The sequence below is a fragment of the Lepidochelys olivacea genome (genome assembly GCF_965140295.1).
Source record: "Lepidochelys olivacea isolate rLepOli2 genome assembly, chromosome: 2".
Taxonomy (NCBI): domain Eukaryota; kingdom Metazoa; phylum Chordata; order Testudines; family Cheloniidae; genus Lepidochelys; species Lepidochelys olivacea.
Window position 1 is genome coordinate 27917981 of NC_140412.1, and position 24249 is coordinate 27942229.

At 38.9% G+C, this 24249-nt stretch overlaps 1 protein-coding gene across 3 annotated transcripts in view; it reads left to right on the forward strand.

The window, feature by feature from the left end:
• TRPS1 (transcriptional repressor GATA binding 1) overlaps positions 1-24249 on the forward strand; it is a 264038-nt gene that overhangs the window by 33871 nt on the left and 205918 nt on the right. The window contains exons 2-4 of one of the 3 annotated variants that reach the window (XM_084621568.1): positions 10439-10524; positions 11445-11603; positions 14528-15456. In XM_084621568.1, the coding sequence (XP_084477694.1) occupies positions 11567-11603; positions 14528-15456 (966 nt within the window). In that variant the 5' untranslated portion in view covers positions 10439-10524; positions 11445-11566. The remainder of the gene's footprint in view (positions 1-10438; positions 10525-11444; positions 11604-14527; positions 15457-24249) is intronic. The other 2 variants (XM_084621569.1, XM_084621570.1) reach the window with 2 other exon arrangements.

Consider the following 24249-nt stretch of genomic DNA (forward strand, 5'->3'; position numbering starts at 1 on the left):
AAGCAAGAATACCACCTTGTTAGCAGGCACAATGGGAACAATACATGTCTATGCATACGTGCATCAGCATGCATCTAGCGTGAATCTTAATAGCAAGCTTCCTGGCCACAGATGTTGAACTGTTCAAATCTCTTGAACTTCATTGGATAAGGTTAAGGGAAGATGCCAGAGCTACTATCATTCAAAGGCAGGTTAATAGAAATCCAAACATAATACTATAGCTTTTAGGACCATAGGGGCTCCTTTTTTTGTCTAGTGTATTAAAGCCTGCCTGGGAATTGTGTGGTTCATGTATGATAGAGAGAGAAGTCTTTTTGGGGGAAAAAAATCTTCACCCCTCTTTTGGTGGGTGCAGTAGATTCTCACAGGAGTGGTTGTGCAGGAGACCAGAATATCATACACAGCACTCATGCAGACTGCACTTTTGTGACTACCATGTGTATGTATATTTAATCTCTCTATGTGATAAATTTATGTATGCGCTTACACTCTTGTGTCTTACACACTTACACACAGGTGTCTTATGGCATTAAGATTTTATCAGCATGAATTTAGGCTGTTCATATTACTCACAAATGGAGAAGCCACAGATGAGTGATAATGGTAGTTCCCAGTCCCTTTGTGCTACACTATTATTTATTCTCCCTGTGCATAATATTTAAATTCAGTTAGTCCAGTTTTCATCTCTCTTTGCTTATAATGAATGCATGAATCCAGCTGTACCAGGTCAGGAGGGAGAAGAAAATTATAGCTAAAACTAATCACAAAAAAGTATTGTAACTGTTATGAGGTAAAATTTCTATAGATAAAATATCACAGATTTAAGGTCCTCTGTCAGTTAACCAAACAATTCTAGAAGTTGGACTCTCTCTTTTCATTTCTAATGGTATAAAGATCACATATTCAGGCCGCATGGTTTATCAGCTGTAAGTATTACAGGACTAATTATTGCCTGTCCTTTACCTGCACATTGTTGTGGGGATGAGACCTTTTTTCTGTCAAGTTCTTAAAAAAATGGTAGCTGTTTGAAAGTGCTCAGAGATTTGGAAAATTTAGTAGTCCCATCAGAGATGGATTAGTGGGCAGAGTGCAAACAACAAAAGATTATTGAATGGCTGGCACCTATCTGATCAGGATGACATGACGGAGCCTCACTCAACCGAATTGCATTTGGCAGTTCTTGTAGTTCAGCTGCTATCTTGTCGCATCTGTGCTGAACTCAGCTTCTCCACCTAATTGACTGAGTTAATTTGTAGCCTGGATCTTCGGGTACATCCCAAATTCCTTTGCACGAGTTGCAACGCTACTTCAAAGGAGGTGCTGTTGTAGCCTATGCAAATAATTTTCAGGGTTTTCTGAGACTGAAGGGGCCAGTGAACCTAGAAATTGTGTTAGTAAGTCACTTGCTGTATTTGTGAGATACATCTCAGTGCAGTTGGATCACCCTTATATCATTGCTGTATATTTGTTCAATCTGGGGAGGTACTGAACTAGGTGGGGAGGAGGGATAGCTCAGTGCTTTGAGCGTTGGTCTGCTGAACCTAGGGTTGTGAGTTCAGTCCTTGAGGGGGCCATTTGGGGATCTGGGCCAAAAATTGGGGATTGGTCCTGCTTTGAGCAGGGGGTTGGACTAGATGACCTCCTGAGGTCCCTTTCAACCCTGAGATTCTATGAGGCAAGAAGACAACTCTAAGGAAGGAGAATGGAACAGAGTGGCAAGGATTGCTGTGTGTGGAGAGGTTTTTTTTGTGAGAGGTAGGGCATAAGGAGGGGGTGAAAGGTGGTGTTTGTTCTGCTCAACCATTTAAAGGAAATGATTTTATATATATACACACACACACAACATGAAGTACATAGAACTGCTGTTGATGAACTATAGTTATAGCTAGTCTCCTTGGATTGAAAAAGTGTCCTCCAGTGGACATAATTATGTCCAATTTTGGTCTCTCTGTGCTCATTGGACTACAGTTTTCCACTATAAACCTCAACCCGAGTCAGTAAGCACTAGTGGTGGTAATGTTATGTGTGTGTATATATATATTGCAGTGTGGATTTTGCAACCTGTGTTGTCTTTACATTTGTGGAAATAACATATTTAGCTCTCAGAGAAATCAATATTTTAAATCAATTTTTAAAACTTCTTTGTATCTGTTTTATGATCTTGGCAGATTACCAGGGTTTAAATTAAAGTTCTGTATTGTAGAGGGTAATGTGAGGACTTTTGGCACTATACCCCTTCATGCAATAAAGAATCAAAGCCAGGAGTCAGAAATCTTCTATCAAGAGCTAAAAGCTAGATTCATAAAATCACATACTTCAGTATTATGAGATTTTCCCATGGAAAGTTCATGTGGGAGTTGGGCAGAAAATGATTCAGAAACACTTTTTTTTCCCACTCTATATATTCTTCCAGCAATCAGTAAGCTGAAGTTGGCATCACTTGCCATTGGAAGATGGACACAAGAGCACACTGCTTGAAGCCACTGTAATAACCATATCACATGTTTACAGCAGAGTTTTTAATAGTCTGTGTTTGCTTTGCTTCCCCAGGAGAACCAAAATGGTGCTACAGAAATTATATACTGTATTGAAAACACACACTCTATTGAACCCTGAGGAGGGCACCCACTTCTTCACCTCCTCAAAAATTCTTCTCTGTTGTGAAGCATCTTCATAACCAAAAATTACTATGGCTGTATGCCTCCCTGCCTTCCCCCCAAAAGTATGTTACTGATTTAACACTGATTAAGGAGAAACCACTTAACAGCGAACACATTTCTATTCCCTTTGACTCCTGTGTTTCTCTAAGAAAGTGGCTCTGTTTTTTTGGCGTTAGTATGGGTGCTTTGTGATATGTGCTACAATGGAAATCGTTTTCCAGTCGATAATGCTGATCCCAAATGCAAGATAGTTCACCAATATCTTGGCTAAAACTAATATTGGGTTCCAATGTCAGCTCTCTAATTTCTGACAAATGGCCAAGCTTTCTTGATTAGGCATAACTGCTGTTTTATGTAGGGAACACACAAACCAATTTTTTGTTGTGTTTCTGCTGCTGCTGTTGTCCCCCAGTCACAAGGGAGAGTTGCGTCATTTGTGCCCACTGCAAAAGCAGAATCTGACTTATTTGTATTAACGTAGAGTACATTTTCACAAGGGACATAAAATATAAAATTGTATAATATAATGCTGAACAGGCCTCCCTCCTTACTTGACACCCAAATCAAATAGAGCTGAAAATCGTATCAGTCATTGCCATAGCAAGATCAGAGTTAATAGACGATTCATTCCAAATGGATAGAAAATCTTTATATCGATTGCCAAACATATCCCATTTAAAAAAAATCTAAATTCTTAAATCTATTATGAAATAAAACAGTCTGTGATGGGAATGTATGGCTATGGGATATATGTTAACTCCCAGCATGTGGGGGAAATAATTGGAATAGGGAAACTTAATAGTTTTGTAAACTTTGTGTATCTAGAGCCATTATATACATATATATGTTCAATTTGCTGATCAAAGCATCAAAATAGCTTATAGATTTAATAATATCTCCAGTTAGTGTTAGCGTATGGAAATTGGAAAGCCTGGAACAGCATTAGCTATCCATTCTTACCAACATTACTCAGCCTGTAGATTTGCATTTTTGTTGTTTTAAAAGAACAGATAGAAAAATGAATCTTCTGTCGCCCCTTCCCCGCATTCTTTGAATGTGAGTTCTCTTGAGCATGCTCAGGCAAGAGTAAAACTACACAGTAGGGGAATATCAGAAGCTTTGAAGGTGCAGCTCAGTTTGCATAAGCCCCCTAAACAAGCTGCCAAAGTCAGCTCTAATGTAAGTGTGCTTGACTCCCATTGCCCTCACTTGTCCTATCCATACATTTTGTGTCTGCAAGCCCAGGTCAGCAATCTTGTAAGAAGGGGTGATTTTGTGAGCTTTTTGGTACTTTTGCTGGAAAAATACCATGAGAATATCCTTTCCCATGGCATTTTGGCATTTTTGCTTCTGGTCCAGGCTGGATATAGGAAAGATACAGAAGTGAACAGTCTCCCCTGTGTCTCTTTCCCTCTCTCCACTTTTGGTCTGTCAGGAATCCCACCCTTGATACCCTGTTTGTTTCTTTCTTCCACTCCCGTCTTCAAACTGAATTTAGCTGAACTTTTATGAAATCTCAGCCAATACTCATCCCGTTCTTCCCTTACTTCCTTTCCCCTCAGAAGGTTTTGTTTCAGTTTGGGTTTGGGGTGAAAGTTTGGGTGTGACCTTATTTTATCTGTGCCAATTCATCCATCCCTAACTAAAAGCTTCCTCCAATTTATTTTTGAGTTTCTTTGCTGCTTTAATTTTTTGGCTCCCAGTTTTCTCTCTTGGATGCTCAAACTCATCAGATTTTGGAGACAGCGTATCAATTCAACATCTTTTGGTTTTGTCTGAGTGAGCAATTTCATCTGATGCTTGTTTTTTGTGACTAGGAGGTGGCACATGCACAGGGAGCAGCCATGGGCCTTAATTCCGGTCCCTTTGAAGCCTGTGGGACTTTTGCCATCAGCCCATAGTGTTCCACAAGCCAAAAGAACAAACGAGTCACTCCCATCCATACCTGATTTCTGACAGCCTGGGAACTAGGTCCTACCCTGTGTCTCTGCATTGCAGTGTGCTGTACCTCTGCCAAATCTCTCGGATCCAGTTCCGCGTCACTTGCAAACCCCAAACTCCCATTGTCTTCAAAGGGAGTTTTGGGTTAGCAAGAAAAGTGGGCTTATTCCCTGGCTGAAAAGAACAAGACTTCCACTTAGACTGACACACGTTCTGTAATCTTGATAAAAAAAGTGAGTGAAGTTATTGTTTGTTTCATTTCATCTTGGATGGCCTGCCACCAGCTCAGACTTAATATAGCCAAAATTGAGATCTTATCTCCTGAACCATGTGTGTTTCCTCTTAACTCTATTGCTGTTGACAATGCCTTCCTCCCTGTTTATGTGCAGTCTTGGTGATATCTTTGAGTCCTCCTTTTCCTCTCACACATACATGCTCTCATTGGACCTTGCTGGCCGTTCCTTAAACCATAGCAAAATCTCCTTTCTTCCTTTTAATCCCTACGGGAAAAATACTTGTCTATGTCCCCATTATCTCTGCCTCGCTTACTGTAAACCTCCTGTGTTCTACCCTGCCTGATTTTCATATTGCTCCCTTTTAATATATCCAAAAGGGATCAGCAAATATCTTCTTCGCTGTTCAATCCTGCCATGGGACTCCCCTATTTGAATTGCACAACTGGCTCATGTATCAAATTTAAATTTCTTATCCTTGCCTTAAAAGCATTGTACAGCTCTGCCCTTGCCTGTGTCATGGATCTCATCTTTTATGATGTTAAACTTATGATGAATAGGGGAAAAATAATGAATTTAAGGTCAACAGCAATATAAAGTTGAAAGAAAAAAGCCCTCAGCTGTAATTGTTTTCGATAATGGCAATATACCATAATCTTAGTTATGACTACTAATATTCTACTGCTGTTTCCTTGGCCCATCAATATTTGTAGATTTGTACATTATTATATGCAAAGTAATGTACAAATATATATTGTACTCATCTCTGAATATTTTGGGTAACACATTTTTCAAAATGACATGTGCAATTAATTCCTGAATCTGTCTTTCTTTCTATATTCATATGTTACACTGTTTCTGAACTAATATAAGTATCTTAACGTTGTCATTTGGGAATTTTACAGTTATGTTACGATTTTGTGTATCTAATTACTCTTTTGAGGATACAGGATATTACAGAATTAGAGGGGGTTCAGAGACAGGCAAGGAGAATGATTAGGGACCTGGAAAAACTTTTGTATGAAGAGAGATTTGAAAAGATTGTGATAGCTTACCCAAGAGACGAACATGATAAAAAGATGTAAAACAGTGAATAATATAGAGATTGTATATTGGAATCTTCTATTCACCCTGTGCAAGAACAAGAAAAAATTCTGTTAAATTTACAGGTGGCTAATTCAAAATTGATAAAAGAAATGCTTTTTCACACAATACATAATTAGACTGTGGAACATATTGCCACAAGATACTATTAAAGACTAGATCATAATAGAACTGAAAAAGGTATTAGAGGTTTATATGAATGTCAAGAATATCCAGAATTATAATAGCAAATACTAAAACATAAAAAAGTTATGTAAGGGATATAATCCTCATGCTTCAGAAAATAAGCCACCGTCTAACTACTGGGTGATAGGAGGAAATTTTTCTTATGGGCAGTTTATTTCATAACTGTCCACTGCAGGGTTTCTTGCACCTTACTCTGAAGCATCTGTCACTGGCTACTGTTGGAGGTAAGATACTGGACTAAAAGAATCTGTGGTCTCATCCAGTCAGGTAATTCCTATGCTTCTATAAAATGTACCTACTTTTTGCTAAATTAATAAAATAACCGGTAAATTCAGTGTGGATGTCTGGGCTGTGCGTGCCATGGGGGAACTAAGTGTTGTTACAAAGGCAGTTGTTTCACTACTGTGAACAATCATTTTAGATTTACTCTGCAGTAAAATAACAGACTGGGGAGCACACAAAGCAACATCAACACATAAAAATTAAAACACCTTTAATACACAGAGCTGGTTTTAGACAAATTGAGAGCAGAGAAGCAGAGGTACAATATTCTCAGAAAGCATGGCCTTTTTATTCTGTTTTGGAGACTAATTTACATCCAAATAAAATGCCAGTTCATCCCATAACTGTCATGATAAATTGAAGCATTTAGATTTTTCCATGAGGTGCTCTTTCTGAACCTTATTAAATTACAAGAGGTTGGCCTTTTGCCCAGTGCTGGCTTGAAACTCTCTGTGCTGAAATAATGCACAGGAGAGTGAAATGGGCCTGGGACTCTGGAGAGCTGGGTTCTGTTCCTAGCTCTGCTGCTGACCTGCTGCATGACATTGGGCCAAGTCACTTCTCTTCTCTGGCGATCAGTTAACCCATCTGTAGAATGGAAATAATACTACTTTGTCCACCTTATAGAGTTATGTGAGGCTTAATTGATTAGTGTTTGTGAAGCCCTTGAAGATCCATGGTTGGAAGAGAGTGCAAAGCTGAACTAAAGGAAAGGGCTAATCTGTCTGTTTTTCAGGCATATCCATCCTTGATAAATTAACAGTTCTTTTTAAAAAAAATACTTTTAATTGTTAAAAACAAAATATATACAGGACAGTAAGGCAGATTTGTTATTACAAAAGTAATAGTTTTGTTACTGTACATTTAGCTGGGAGATAACAAAAGGTCCAATTGTGCATCCCCGATTGGCAAATCTCCTTTTGACTTTACCTGAAAATTGAATGTAGGATTATGCTGATCGTAAATTTTAAATGTAATGAGCAAGCTTTGGATCAAAGACTTAAGCAAAATGTTTTCAAACTGCACTCCTAAATTCTCTGAAATGAGCAAGCTAAATAGCATCTATTTTATCCCATAGAAACACTTAGATTTTGTGCAGTGGCTAGAGGACTATTAATGTCCTCTGTGCTCTGAAGCATATGCTAATAGAAAATATTGTTTTCGATTAATATGATGCAAATTAATAGGAGATTTATTTGATGAGAGTTGTTTGAAAGTGATAGCACTTTCTACCTCAACAGGATTTAAGATGTCAAAGATGTACCTTTCAAGAATCATGAATGATCAATGCAGGGAGAGCAAATTTAAATGGGAATGAACAAGACAGCATAGCATGTAACTTTTTTCTTTTTTAAACAAAGTTTGAAACATTTTGTAAAGAAATGAATTGGATGATCGGTGTTTGTACTGGAGCGCCTGAAAAAGGGAGGGAAATCCAGCTTGGTGGTTTAGTAGCTCTTCTGCCATCAAGAACTATAAGCAATATATTTATCGGCAGCCCTGAATTTTCTAACTCGATTATGCAATCACAATTTAAGTGGTGCATACAGAATATAGAGTATCAAGACAGCAAGTCTCTTTAGACCATTGAACAGAAAACTTTTTACAAAATAATTGTTTGATCCTGCAGATCTTTACTCATGTGAGGAGCTGTAATTTATTGAAAGCAGTTACACACACGAAGGACTGGTCATGTTATTTCAGGTTTGTAGGATCAGGCCCTCATATATTAAAAGTCAGCTGTGGGGGCACTTTGCTAGAGCCATGACTTGTCTTGCCTTGCCTTTCTTCCTTCTTTCATGTTTTGGGGCACTGATACAAAAGGGAAGGAAGTGCTCTTGAGAATCAGTGGGTTGTTTGTGAATAAGTCTATTCTGCTATCCTTCTGTTCAGAGCCCAGTGCTTCAATTCCAGATGTAAAGAGGTCTGAAGCTCCTCTTTCCTCTCAGTAGTGAAGCCTTAAGACGAGGTGTTTTTGTGCTTATTTGGATTCAAAAATATAAAAGATAGATTCTCTCTAGTTGCTCTTTGTTGACCTTCTGATCATAATTGTTGCCAGTTTGGGCTGTTGAATATGCACTGGGTGGAAAGTAAATTCTAAGATTGAGGGGTCCTCATGGGGGGCACCCTACTGGAAACTGCCTTTCCTTTGGCTAGGGATTTCCAGCCTGGGAGTACTTATTGATCATGACTACAGCAGGAGGAAGAGGGAGAGAAATGGCCTGTTAGGTAGGAAGGCTTCAGCCCATTTCGGACTTTATATAGTTGGGCAGAACAAACACCTTTAACAAGACTTCTAAGTTGTTGTGTTTTTCTTGTTTGTTTGAATAAAACCCAGCCTACAGTGTTTGTAGTATCTTTGTGTGAAATAATCTCCCCCCACCCCCTTGGAGATGAGGGAGAGAAAAAGAAAACCTCAGCAACATTTTCCCATGCCACTGCATGGTGGGGTGAAGTGTCGGAAGACATCAAAATACATGTCATTCTTCTTTGCTTTACAAGAGAATGCCAAACTAATTCCAAAACCCCTGCTCTCTTATCCAACCCAACAATACAAACCAGTGTAAATGTATGCTATTCCACAGATAAGATTCATTTTCTAACTGTCAAGGTGTTATCAGAACTGTGATGAGGAAAAAAAGTTCAAAATGTTTTGAAAATTAGTCTGACAGTCTCCTTTTAATAATAGAGCATTTCCAAGCCCATCAGACATTGTAGGCTGGAATTCCACAGGTCTTTTTTTGTGGTCGTAATGATTTTTGAAATAATACTTTGTGCTATATAGCAGCTTTCAGTAGAGGCTCACAGAGAGTTTTACGTCCATTATTTAATTAAGCCTGGCAATACTTATGTGAGGTAGGTAACTATTAGGCATATATTAAGCTGGGACATTGAGAGTTTACTGACTTTTGCTGCATTGTTTTGGTGACATGTCTGATGTTTTAGCTCTGTGTGTGTGTGTGTGTGCGTGCATAATTTATATATGTGTGTATGTGTGTGACACGGTGAATAGCATAATTTCCACTGTTCCTTGACACAGAGATCCTACTGCATGCTGTTAAATGTCAATAGCTTTTGAATTTCTAGGATGTACTGGCATAACTAAAGCCACAGTGTTCATAGGTCCCATCGACTTGCCTTCTACTTATCTACCTGTGCCCCAAATACCATACTAGTCATTGGTATATCACAAAGTTCACACATCTTTCCAAATCTGTTATTGTAATATAAAGAGCGCACGAATAAAATCTGGCCTGAAGTTTAGTGCCTTTATAATAATCACATAACTAAAGTGTGTATATCAGAGGTAGACTCTAGCTAAATCTTACACGGAGAGCCTACTGTCTGCTTTGAATGCTTTTTACCCTGACATACAGCTGCCCTGTTAAATACTGTGCAGTCGCATTTATGGGGAACAAATATTTGATAACGTGCTCTTCAATCTAGCAGAGAAAGGTATAACATGATGCAGTGGCTGGAAGTTGAAGTTTGACAACTTCAGACTGGAAATGAGGTGTGAATGTTTAACAGTGAGGGTAATTAACCATTGGAACAATTTACTAAGGGTGGTGGTGGATTCTCCATCACTGGCAATTTTTAAATCAAGATTGGATTGCTCTTGGGATTATGTTGGGGAAGTTCTAGGGCCAGTGTTATACAAAAAGTCAGACTAGATGATCACAGTGGTCCCTTCCCTTGGAATCTATACATCTGTGAATTTACCCACACTGACATAAACATATTCAGCTTAACAGGAAACAGGTTTTAGGTGGAAAGGGGAACAATACATTGTTCCGGGGCAATGTAACCATGAGTCTGTCAGCTGGACTAAGATGACTTGTATCTGCAATATCCTGATCTCTAAATTCTTAAATTGAGCTGGTAAGATCTCTAGCTGGTGAAAGTTGCTGGAGTACAGATTTTCCACAAAACAGTTATGACTCAGGTAACGGACAGTGCATACCTCCAGAGTCAGCGTTAACGTTTTTAGTTCAGCCTAAAAAAACAATTTCCTTTCTTCCCCCCTTCCAGGGAAAGCATGAATAACTATTACTGTGGTTTAAAAATAGAAGCACTTGTGAGGGCCTCAGATGCTATTGTGATGGATATGGGGACATGTAAGTACCTAGACAGACAACTCATCACCTTCAGGAAAAAATCAGTGACCAACTTTGAACCCATTTGATCACTTTACATTAATTTATATTTTCAAGGCTACCTCACTCCTCCCCTCTCCCATGAAAATAGGATAATGAAGGGCCACAGGCTTGTAGAACCCCCAAACCCAGTTCTGCACACTACCTTACTCAAAGGCCTGATCCAAAGCCTGTTGAAGGCAGTTTCCTTGATTTCAGAGGGCTTCAGATCAGGCTTTAAATCTTCCCTTTGTTGTGGAAAGATTACCACCTCCAGTGATGAGCAGGTAGTTCAATCTCTGTGCACATTTAGCACTTAGTCTTTTTGCTGAGACTGCGAATGAACTTTTCTGTCACTGTGTGACTATGTTTTTGTCATATGGACACTTGCCCACTAGCAACGAAGTTAATACTACTTAGATTCATTTTATTGTGGGACAATATTCAACCAATAGATGATGACTTTCAGTCACTGCCAGCATGGGCTGGATTTGAACCACTGAGCTGGTATTTAATTACCAGTCCCTTTAAAGCCATACAGTTCCCAGCAATGTGGAATATATGTTAATTTATAAAAAAAAGCGTTTTTTTGCTAAACAACATCTCCAGCTAGATTTCAACATCTGTTTTACATTCTTGGGTGAAACTGACATCTGAGGCAATTTAATGTGATAGCATAATCTCTATGTGCATGTGTGTGCGTGAGAGAGAGAGAGAGAGAGAGAGATGTAGCACTTCTCAGGCTTGACTGAAGTACAGAATAGCTTGCTGCCATTCTTGGTATAGTGCCCAGTGATGCTTGCATGTGAATATAAAATAGGCATAATAATGTTTTTAAGTGAAAGTAACATTGTGAATGCATAATTTAGGAAGGAAAACCTTTGTTTTGTTTTGTTTTGCAGATGTACAGATCAGCTCTCAAAATGTCTTCTGTGTCTTCCGTGCATCTTCTAAGACAATTGCATTAGCCCTCCTGCTAGTTGACTAATAGAATTAATAATTGTAAAAAGCACTCTAAAGCCACATGCCTTATGAAGTCAATGCTGGGTATGATTTTACAAGTATGTGATCCATTTTTTCAAGTGAAAATGTTAACTGAAAAAGTTCTTGGCACACAATAAAACATTGTGCAATCTGTTATTTGTCTTGGAGATAATAATTTGAGTGGCTATATTCTTCCTGTATCTAACTTAAGACTTGCTAGTGGATGGTTTCCTTGATTTAAAAGTACTGCAAATGTGCTTTTATTTACATAATATGTCTTTCTGAAAAATTATAGTGATGGAATTCCAGCAACAAGAAAAGTATTTCTTTTCTAAGGGTTCTCTAGAATAAATACCAACCAAGTAAATCACAGAATATTAAAAAAAAATAATCTTGCATACAGCTTGAGAACAATTTCTATTTATATGAAAATTTTCATATTTTTAATGACTATAAAACACAGCATGGAAAACTCCCTTAAGCAGAAGTATTCAGTGTTGCCTACATATGCACATGGCCCCTCAGACATGGAAGTTGAGATTGAACACAGGACATCTATATCTGGAGTCCTATCTAGTAAGGCTGCTTGTAGCCCCAATTTTCTTGGTGCTCTTGCGTGTGTGGGGATTCTTTTAGAATGTCTTTCATTTTGTCTCGCTCTAGTTACATGAATATTACAAGGTCCCAAACTCTCCTTATCTACCCAAAGAACCAGTTGCAAAAACATTAAAAAAGCAGAAATTCAGCCCTGTTTAATTTTGACCTAAGAAAACACCATGATGTTCTCTTATTAGACCTCTGGAGTCTTCTTACCTAACACAATTGATGTTCCTTTTTAATTTGCCCGTGGGTTTCAGTGGAAGTATGATTAAATTATAGATCGTTTAGATTGTGTAAGCAGGTGCCAAGCAAACATGGATTTAGAAAGACACCTAGCATAGACCCTGATCCTGCAAATCATGTAAGCATATGTAACCATCAACGTGTCAGAAGTCCCATAGAACAGCAGTAATACTATTAGTCAATGGGCCTACTCAGATGCTTCAAGTTGGGCACATGCTTACATGTTTTGTGGGGTTGGGGCTGTATTGCTTAACCTGCCCTCGCTGTATCAAGAAGTCTCTGTTGTTACAGTCCTGACTAGTGACTGACTTAATTGTTCAAGTGTTATTTATTTATTTTTTCAGCACATGTATGCATTGGCAGTTATGATCTAGTTGAAAGAGGAGAAGGCATTTGGTTCACAGGCATGTTTGCTTACTAAAATAAGGAATTGCACTAGAGTGTTAAGAAACCAATTAAGACCATACGGAATGTCCGTATGTGTGTAATATGAGTTAGCACTGCATGTCAATTTAGTCTCGTTGCAGACAATGCTGCCTGTGGATCAGCTCAACTGCAAAGACAACAAAGCCCTAGGCACAAGGGGAACATTTTCCATGAGAAGTTGTCTTTTTTTCACAGTGTAGTACACACTGCCCTTTCATGTGGAGCAGATATAAATAGAAGGAAGTACAGATGCTGATTCCTTTATTTTACCTTCTCGCCCCAGCCCTCCTTCTCTAGGTATTGTTTTGAGAAGATCATCCTACTTTCTAGGAGGTCTGGATATGGCACCATTTGAAAAGCATCAGCACTGCTCTCAAAATTGCCAGGGGGCCCTCTGCTCACGGAAAGATGTAATGTAGCACTCACAGTCACTGTTGGCCTGGGAGCCGATGATCAAGTTTGAGTCTCAGGCTTGGCTCTCATGTATGTTAGTGCAGTCTGCTGCCACTAGACCACACACCATTTGGCAGGGGGAAAACAACCACCATTGTGTGCAGCACCGGCAAAAAGAAAACCATAGAAAATACTGTAGAACATCTGTCTTCTACACGTAGTCAGCGTGTGAACACAAATAGATCAAAGCAGCTGCTGATGAGCATCCTAATCCAGAGCCCATACATGCACTGTGCAAGAAGGTATCATCTTAAAAAAATTCCTCAAGGGTAATCACAATTGCCTATGTAGTGCATCTGCAGTTGGGCACCCTACCTATATACCACAGTCACCGTTCTTTCAGACATTCCCTTTTCAGTTAGCAGTAAGTCATCAATGTTAACCTCTTACTTTCTGTATGGTCACAGTTTCCATATAGAGACCTGGGAGGTATGTCTTCCTACTTGGCAGTACTGGTAATGCCTGAAGTTAAGATTCAACAGATATACAGAAAAAGATTCAGATGGTTAGACCTGCTTCACCTCCAGGTGTTTCCTGGATAGACCTGTAATCAACCAAAACAGTGAAGTAAAATTTATGGATTCAGTTTTGTAAAACTTTACTCACATTTGTAGTCCTACTGAAATCTGGCTCTCCCTATGTGGCAAATTAGACTACTTGCATGAGTAATAGTTTTCAGGACTGGAGTCTAGTATTTCACGTTAATCTAGGTTGCAGTTTACAATGGTACAAAGGGGAAGCTTTTGCTAAGAAGCAACAGATATCTGTTTAGGAAAGATAACTTTCCTAAAACCTCAAAGTAACTTGCTCACCTAAATCTGATATCTTTATAATAGCCTGTTCAAGTACTCCTGGCTATGTGTGGTAGGCATATGTCTGCTAAACTACACTTTGTCTAGTTGTGCAATGTATTCACATTAGACCACAAAGGCTCCACCCCCCTCCGTATACTAAAATGATTTTCAAGAACACATTCTTTAAAATTCCTGCTGGCTTTAACTAACCATTATTTTTGGAAAAGGTAATGAAACCTTTAATTTACTTACTCTGATGGAAGTTAGATTTTCACAGATTTTAAAGGAATTTTTGTAATTGAGTGCACTCAAAAAGTGGCCAATTTTTTTTTGTATGTTTCCATTTTGCTACATAGACTAACTAGCTAAAATCTGTTTGACAAAAACTGTTTCTTCTGGTTTTAGAATGCTGAAAAAATGCCAGGGTTACAATCTACTCTATATTTCAAATAATTACATAATTTTTTGTCTCTCTTTTTTGGCAGATATGGTCCGGAAAAAGAATCCCCCTCTAAGAAACATTGCTAGTGAAGGTGAGGTACAGACCCTTGAGTCTACAGGTACTGAAAACGAAGAGTCTGGAAGGAAAAAAGAATTTTCTGCAGATCAGATGCAAGAAAACACTGACCAGGGTGATTCTGCAGAGCTAAACAACAAGGAGGATCTTTGCCTGCATATCCAAGAGCCATCTTCCAGCATTAAAAAAGACTTAAAAAGCTCAGTGCTGAGTGAAAAGGCTGGCTTCAATTATGAAAGCCACAATAAGGGAGGAAATGTTCTGTCCTTTCCTCATGATGAGGTGACAGACAGAAATATGCTGGCTTTCTCATCTCCAGCTGTTGGGGGAATCTGTGAGCCCTTGAAGTCTCCTCTAAGATCAGATGCAGATGACACCCAAGGTGTGGTCTTCACCCCATCAGGAGATCCAGTGGAGACAGACAAAGAGCATCAGACATCGCCAAAAGCTACAGATGAAACCGTGCAAGTGCAAAGCAGTCAAACTGATGGCCAAGGCTCAAGTCCGGTCCCAGTGGCCTCAAAAAACCCACAAGTGCCTTCAGATGGGGGTTTAAGGCCGAACAAATCAAAAGCAGATTTGTCAGCAAATGATAACCCAGATACAGCGCCTCTGTCTCCAGAGCTTCAGGACTTCAAATGCAACATCTGTGGTTATGGTTACTATGGGAACGACCCCACAGATCTCATCAAACACTTCCGCAAGTACCACCTAGGACTGCACAACCGTACCAGGCAGGATGCGGAGCTTGACACTAAAATTTTGGCTCTCCACAACATGGTGCAGTTCAGCCACTCCAAAGACTTCCAGAAAGTCAACCGCACTGTGCTTTCAGGAGTGCTTCAGGACATCAATTCCCAAAGACCTCTCTTACTAAACGGGACTTATGATGTGCAGGTTTGTATCTTCCATATCCCTACTCCGCCTCCTCATACACCTGCTTCTTGCAAAGAAATAAATGGGGAATGGGATAGGCACCCCAGGTGATTATAAAGCAACTCCTACTTCTTCATCATAAACTAGCATAATTTAAGTATCTCATGTAGCCAACTTAAACCACAGGACTGCTTAGATCCATTCAGGCTTATTGTATTCACCGTTTTATTTACCCATTGGTTGCTATAAATTACCAAAATTGTTACGCCGATGAGGGGATAGGATATATTAAGTCAGTGTTTTTGGAGGTTCACTGTAAATCTGGTTGAGTAGTAACTGGCTTTTCAGTCATAGGCTTTCTTGTATGTAATTTAGTCTTTGTGATAATGAATAGTAAAAGATTTTAGTTGGCAAACAGGCAACTTAGAGTAATCGTGTCTGAAAGCTTCTCTGTATCAGAGAGAGAAAAGAAAAAAGAAAATAACTGTTTAAAATAACCAGATGGACACTAGAATGTAGCTGCAAATTAAAAGGAACTATAGGTCTGTGGCTGCTGGGAGTCAAACCTTTGCTTATTGATCTTGCAGTCTTAGAGAACAGAAAGTGGGACACTAAAGTGATCTAGTGCTAGAGCAACTGGGTTATACTTCTGCACAATGGGAAACTAAGATTGGGCTGTAAAAGTAACAGTCAATAATAACATTCACACTGCAGTTCAAATTAATATGCATATAAAGGTTGGGCTATTGCCTTAGCTAATAATTTTTTGATCTAATTTTTAGCATTGATGCTACTGCATTGTCCAATACGAAGGATAAAAATTGTACATTTTTACCATAAAGAATAGATTGAAAAGATTGTCTCATGTTGTCCACTATTTTAGTTATTTGAACCTAGACAGAGATATTAACGTTAACATTTCCTTCGTGTAAAAACCGATAATCTTAAAATCTACATTTAACTGAGTTAAAAAATAATATTTTAACCCCCTTTATGAATGATCTGTGACGAGCACTAGAAGGCCTGTATACTCTTTGACCTACAAATTCACTTTGGAATAAAAATAATTTGGATCAGTTAGGAACAGAGATCGCAAGTAAAATGAGTTCAAATGTCAACCCAATTTCAGGAGCATGTTTACATCAGACATGATGGACTGACCTGGTACTAATGACCAGAGAGAATTCCAAGAAACATTAAAAAGAGAGAGAGAGAGAGAAGTGCAGTAGTAGAAATATTTAGTAATACCTGCAGAGACTGTTGTTACAAGGAGACAATTCAGATAGGAGGTCAAGATGGCAAACATCTCACCTTAAGGAATACTTAGAAACAGCACCACTACTCAAGCACTTGTAGCTTTTTAAGCTCTTAACTTTTTTTCCTCTCACTTGGTGAAATTCTACAAAATCTTTTTATGGAACAGCAAATCAAATCAAGATTGTTATTATGCATAAAAGCTACAGTCTTTGAACTGCTGTCTTATTAAAAGATCACTTCACTGTCTTGTGTCAGACGCTCTCTCCTGTCAAACTGTGATTAGAAAGCAAATACATGATTTAGATAAAAGAGGATGGAAGTGAATAATGTCAATGTGAAATGATGGTTTATAATTAGCACGTAATATGATGTTAATACCTGGATTTTCTGCTATAGTTTCAGTTTGCTGACTCTGGGGACAGCATCTTAGAGCAACTGATCCATGCTGTCAGGAATACGTTCAGACAGGGACAGCTAAGGCATACAGCACAGAGGAATTTGAGTTTCTAAACACACTTTCATTTTCCCCAAACAATTATTTCATTAGGTCCTTGGTTATTTATAGGAAAGTTTATGCTTGATTAGAGTGAGCTGGACACTTTTCCTATGGAGTATTTTCAGAAATAAAACAGATGTGTGAGCTATCTCAGTTTGAACTGATAGAACTAGAAGTAAAGCAGCTGAACCTAGACTATACTTGTCTACTAAGCCCTGGTAGTAAGATACTGCAGGAAAGACAAAAAGCGTTAGGAAACAGCACATAGATAATCAGTTAAGATCAGTCTTTTCTCAGACCAGAAACATGTTCTAAAATAGAACAGACAGCCTATACAATGCTGCTGATTTTAAAGGAACAATTGGATCTGGAAACTTAACTTTTTAAAGAGTGCTGATTTTCTCTGCCCAATTTGGGAAGAGAAGATTAAATAAGCCTCTGTGCCAAATACTATACTTCATCACTTGCACATACACCAGATGTTGATGCAGAACATGTTAGAAGATATGTAACTGATTAATATTTTCATGCTTCACAATTCTGAACAGCTTTGCTACATTCATAAACATACTAAAAGGACATCTGAAATTCCCCTTTGCACCCACACGTTTGTGTTGCTACCGTGTCTGTTTCACAAGGGCTTGGGAAAATGTTGAAGTCTAATACAAGAGCATGGAATTGTATTAATTAGAGCTTGAATGCCGTTTTATTAGAAATTGGTTGTCAGTCAAAGACTCCTACATTCTAAGAAAGAGGAACTGCATATGAATAGTAGTGGTTCATCAAAACAATCTGCTTAAAATTCTGATATGGTCTGAGGAAAAAACAACAAACCCCTCTGTAATCAAAATTAATTTGAAATGCTCGTGGAATGGGATTAAGGGCTGATTTATTGATGCAACTGCACTTAACAAACTGTTCTGTTGTTGTTAGGATGGAGGTAGTTAGGGATTTATGATGTTTTAGGCAAGGAAGATGGGTACAGAAGCTAGAGGGTGGGTATTAGCACAGCTTCACATATTTAATCTGTCTCATGGTGATTAGTCAGGTTTTGTGCTATATGAAAGTTTCACCCGTGGGGCTTGCTACTGACTCTTGGACTCTGTGTATATAAGGCCTGTTTAGAAAAAACTGTAAACAAAAAACAAACATCCCCTCCCCCCCAACATGCACCATAGAAAAAGGAAAAAGAATAGAGAAAAATCCAGTATCAGTTTTTAGACTGATAAGGACTAGGTCCGTTTGCAAGGGCTTGTGGGGGAAAAAAAATCAAATCTGTTTTGAAACATATCACACGAGCAACACCTGCCTCTGTGCAACCTTTTAGAAATATGTTTTTGTTATCCTACTTTCATCCCCAAAATACAGCTGCACATATGGCTTCAAGTCCAGGTACACAAACTCCTTTATTATTTCTTGTAAAACACAGTGACTTTGTGAAGTAAGGATGTACGTAATTCAGACCATAGAACCTTGTGGTCTTACTGCTGTGTAGGCTTTGACTTGTCTAGAATATTTAATGAAGAGGAAGATGTACCTTTTATCTTCATAAATGATCTGGAGGATGGTGTGGATTGCACTCTCAGCAAATTTGCGGATGATACTAAACTGGGAGGAGTGGTAGATACGCTGGAGGGCAGGGATAGGATACAGAAAGACCTAGACAAATTGGAGGATTGGGCCAAAAGAAATCTGATGAGGTTTAATAAGGATAAGTGCAGGGTCCTGCACTTAGGACGGAAGAACCCAATGCACAGCTACAGACTAGGGACCGAATGGCTAGGCAGCAGTTCTGCGGAAAAGGACCTAGGGGTGACAGTGGACGAGAAGCTGGATATGAGTCAGCATTGTGCCCTTGTTGCCAAGAAGGCCAATGGCATTTTGGGATGTATAAGTAGGGGCATAGCGAGCAGATCAAGGGACGTGATCGTTCCCCTCTATTCGACATTGGTGAGGCCTCATCTGGAGTACTGTGTCCAGTTTTGGGCCCCACACTTCAAGAAGGATGTGGATAAATTGGAGAGAGTCCAGCGAAGGGCAACAAAAATGATTAGGGGACTGGAACACATGAGTTATGAGGAGAGGCTGAGGGAGCTGGGATTGTTTAGCCTGCAGAAGAGAAGAATGAGGGGGGATTTGATAGCTGCTTTCAACTATCTGAAAGGGGGTTCCAAAGAGGATGGCTCTAGACTGTTCTCAATCGTAGCAGATGACAGAACGAGGAGTAATGGTCTCAAGTTGCAGTGGGGGAGGTTTAGATTGGATATTAGGAAAAACTTTTTCACTAAGAGGGTGGTGAAACACTGGAATGCGTTACCTAGGGAGGTGGTAGAATCTCCTTCCTTAGAGGTTTTTAAGGTCAGGCTTGACAAAGCCCTGGCTGGCATGATTTAACTGGGAATTGGTCCTGCTTCGAGCAGGGGGTTGGACTAGATGACCTTCTGGGGTCCCTTCCAACCCTGATATCCTATGATTCTATGATTCTATGATTCTATGTCTTTGGCTTCTTTAGAGATGAGATGTAATTTGGGGAGGCAATTTTTAAATGCTTTGTCCCTCCCCCCTTTTTCTTTAGTTCATTGAGATATATCTAGTTTTATAGGATTGGGTACATTCTGTTGAGCAGTTTCTGGGAGATTAATACAAAATGAATTTTAGAAAACATTTGTTAGCACATTGCTGTTTTGCCAGACAAGTGCCTTATCAGCTTTATGCGGTTATCAGAGTGATATCTTCCCATGAGATAAATGGAGTGCTCAGTTTTGCTGATTTCCATTTAATTAATTTCTCCTCTAATTTTGCTAATCTCCACTAGTCTTGGTAGCCATTTTATATTTGTCAAGGTTCCTTCCCCACTCTGAACTCTAGGGTACAGATGTGGGGACCTGCATGAAAACCTCCTAACCTTATTTTTACCAGCTTAGGTTAAAACTTCCCCAAGGTACAAACTATTTTCCTTTTTCTGTTGGACTTTATTGCTGCCACCACCAAGCATCTGACAGATATATAACCAGGAAAGAGCCTGCTTGGAAACGTCTTTCCCCCCAAAATCCTCTCCAAACCCTACACCGCCTTTCCTGGGGAAGGTTTGATAAAAATCCTCACCAATTTGCATAGGTAAACACAGACCCAAACCCATGGATCTTAAGAACAATGAGCAATCAGGTTCTTAAAAGAAGAATTTTAATAGAAGAAAAAGTGAAAGAATCACCTCTGTAAAATCAGGATGGTAAATATCTTACAGGGTAATTCGATTCAAAACACAGAGAATCCCTCTCAGCAAAACCTTAAGTTACAAAAAGACACAAAAACAGAAATATCCATTCCATTCAGCACAGCTATTTTATCAGCCATTTAAACAAAACAGAATCTAACACATATCTAGCTAGATTACTTACTAAGTTCTAAGACTCCATTCCTGTTCTGTTCCTGGCAAAAGCATCACACAGACTGAGAGAACCTTTGTTTTCCCCCCCTCCAGCTTTGAAAGTATCTTGTCTCCTCATTGGTCATTTTGGTCAGGTGCCAGTGAGGTTATCCTAGCTTCTTAACCCTTTACAGGTGAAAGGGTTTTTCCTCTGGCCAGGAGGGATTTTAAAGGTGTTTACCCTTCCCTTTATATTTATGACAGTTCTGTAGCTCTGCAAAGTTGTGGGGATCTTATCCAGCTTTAGTCTGTTTAGTTTTTTTTTCCGTGTGGATATTACCACTATACACAGCTCTGACTGAGGAGGCAAGTTTCATTGGTTAATAAGAAGCTGTTGAAAGTGTTCCCTAATTGTTATCTAATGCGTCCAGATGAAGCATTCTGTTGTGTGACCATCCTACAGACTAATCAGAGGCTGGGAGCAGACCTTTTTCTCACATTAAAGGTATGCGGTGTGATTGGGGATTAAGTCAGTGCTGTCGTAACTAGGATTCAATCCAGTAGGAAACAGTAGTTCTATTATTAATAATCTCTTCTATTCTATTCTCCACTCTTAAATGTCATTAATATACGGATTAGATGGGGAGCTGTGGAGTTAAGAGCAAGAGGGCTTGATCAGTTTGTGGGGATATAAATGTAGCTGACATCCCTCCTGATCATTATGGCTTCCACTAGTAGCTTTGGCAGTTTTCACAAAGGAATCTCTACAAATGTGTTCAGAATCTATACTGGAGACGTAAATAACTACAGTGATCACACTTGTGTTAGTAGCATAGTCCACTTTCAAGAGGAATCTGCCTTCTGATTCTGATATTTGTTACTAGCGTTTAAAGAGTAAATAATAACGATTAAAGCTCCTGCATTTTTGTGGATGTGAATGATGAGCTGAATACATTGCTTAACTGACCGCTTTTCAAGTTCATCTTGGACATTAGGTGAGCTACCCGTAAAATCACTAATTTTATGTTGCTTGTTGACATCAGTTAATGAAAACTTTCATTTAACTGGATTTTAACTTTCTCTTGTGTTTAGAGAAACTGATCTAAATTTGATTTTCTAGGGTTTATTGGCATTTAGCTCAGTTATTCCAAAACCAGGCCCTAAAATATGGAAGTGGTACTTTGTTCATTGGTCTGGTTAGGAATTGCTGTGCATGAGTGTGTCCTGGTATGCTGTTTCCAGGAGCAAATTCTGTACAAACTCATATACATTATTGCCTTTGGATATCCCCCCACAATTCTAATATTTGATTGTTGACTGTGAAATCTTAGCTTCCAGCTGGATCAGAGTTCTTTGTGCACTCATTAGCTTCTTCATTTCTTTTTACTTTGTGAGCTCCTGTTTCGCTACTGTGCATCTTGGTAGCCCTATGGTATCAGTTGAACTGATCCAGTTTCCTGTGAATGGCTAAACTGATACTTTTGTTTCTCCCATTTGAAAGATTAGGTTTTCCTAAAAATATTGCACATAGGTTAGATCTGAAAATAGTCACTTTTGGCCTGATACTGCAATGAGTTCTGTGCAGATGGTCCTAGCAATCATGTGGGAAATCTGTTGATGCAAATGGTACTTTACACAGGTGCCAGAGATCTCACCACAAGGAACTTGTTGCATGGTTGGGGTCTTTCTCTGACAGCTGAATGGCATGACACTCTAATGTGCTCTAATTGGATCTGGGTGCACTGAACACCTCAAGGATATGTCCAGAACACAACACAGGTTGGCTCTGATGAATCTACTGTTCTCCATAGTTGCTATAGAAGCCAGTGGCCTTTCTCTTTCTTCCCTGGTGTCCTCTATTAGAATTCTTTTTGTCGAGGTCTGGCTGTCACCCCATATCTCTCAATGCATCTCAGTAATTTGATTTATTCCATGAGAGTCAGAGTAAGTCTAGATTGAGTCCAAATGAACAGTAGGCTGAAGTGGAGCAGCAGTCTGATATGTCTACTTACTGTGCATATTATCTGGGAATCTGGATTTCCTCTGTATTTAGCTTCCAACAGTCATAACATTAGGTTTTCAAAAAATTAAGGATGACCCCATCACCATGAATAGAACAAATGACATATTAGTTATTTTCTTGAAATTTAATACAAAATATTGTATTTGTGCATATAAATAAGTACTTGGTAACATTGACATAGGGTAATATTAATTGTGTATCAATAGGAGAATTTTTTTTTATCTACACAAATAGACCCGTTGAAGTCTATTGGACTACTCTTGTGAGGGCTCACTCATACGAGTTAAGGTCGTGCAATCTGGTTCAGAATGTTTGCATCTTCAAAACACATACCCAGTGTTAGCTCAAATGGAATCTCTGCATTTACTAGCCTATCTACTGAGAGCTTTCTAAATATATAGTGCTTAAGATAGTAAATTCTAAAAATGATTATTTGTATCTAAAATAGCTATACGTTCCAGAACTGCCAGACCTTGAGACATTTTGCCCCAAAGTAAGATGCCGTCTAAACTGATATCTTTATGATCCCCTCAGTCTTTGTCTCAATCAAAGCATTTGAGGACAAATTATACCAGCTGCAGAACAGATATTTAGATCAGCATTTTTAGTTCAAACAAAGGTTATTGCTACAGTCATACAAAAGTGCTATAGATTGGAGTACCATTTCAGTGTTCTGAGACAGGCTCTGTTACCATCTCTCCTTTTTTGATGTACTGCTTGTATCTTAGTCTTTATGCTAGTGTTCGCCAGTGGTGTATTATGTCTGTTGATGAAGAGAGCTGGTAAAAGTAATAAAAAAAAGGAGACGCTTAGATATAAGCTGAAAGGACAGAAACAAAAACACACAACAAAAAAAAAGAAGAAAAGCACAGAAAATAAAGTTTTCTAAAATTATGGGGCCAGATCCTTCACTGGTGTAAATCAGTGTAGCTGCATTGATGTTAATGGGGCTATGTTAACTTACAGCGGCCAAAAATCTGTCCCATAATTTAAAATATATTTTAAGGGTATGAAGAATGGCATGGTGTGTTATATTTTCTCTGGTGTTAAGTATTGTTGTACAGTACTTTAAATGCAAACCAAGTTCCTGGTTCTAAGAGTTTCTGAGTGTCACTGGCTCCCATTGTTTTAACAGAGCCTGGCTTGATGGCCTTAAATTAAAAACTATTGTGGTTCTGTCAGACTTTTGTTTAAAAAAAAAAAAGGCCTGATCTTACTACCTTTTAAAGTCCATGCCAAATCTCCCACTGACTTTAATGGGAATGGAATCAATCCTGAGAAGAGCATGCTTATTTCAAGTGACTGTGACCCCCATAGGTGCTTGCTTGCTTGCTTGCTTAAGAGATGCAAATAACACAGAAAGCTTGGGGACTGCATGGGCTCTTAGCATCGCTAACACAACTCTGTTCTTCCTGCACAGGCATTAATACCATTTTAGTGCATAATTCAAAGGGTAGATATACCCTAAAGATTCTTCCATGTTGTGAGAGGTAGTTCTTCCTCTCGGAGTTTAAGGAACTGGTAGGGTGGTTTTATAGAAACAAGCATTAAAGCCAAGAATCTGTCCTGGCCTGCATGACATGAAGAACTTCATAAGTGTGGGTTTGTTAAAATGTTCTGGATGCTATATTGCACAAAGCAACTGGATAAACAGGAGCATTAGAAAATATT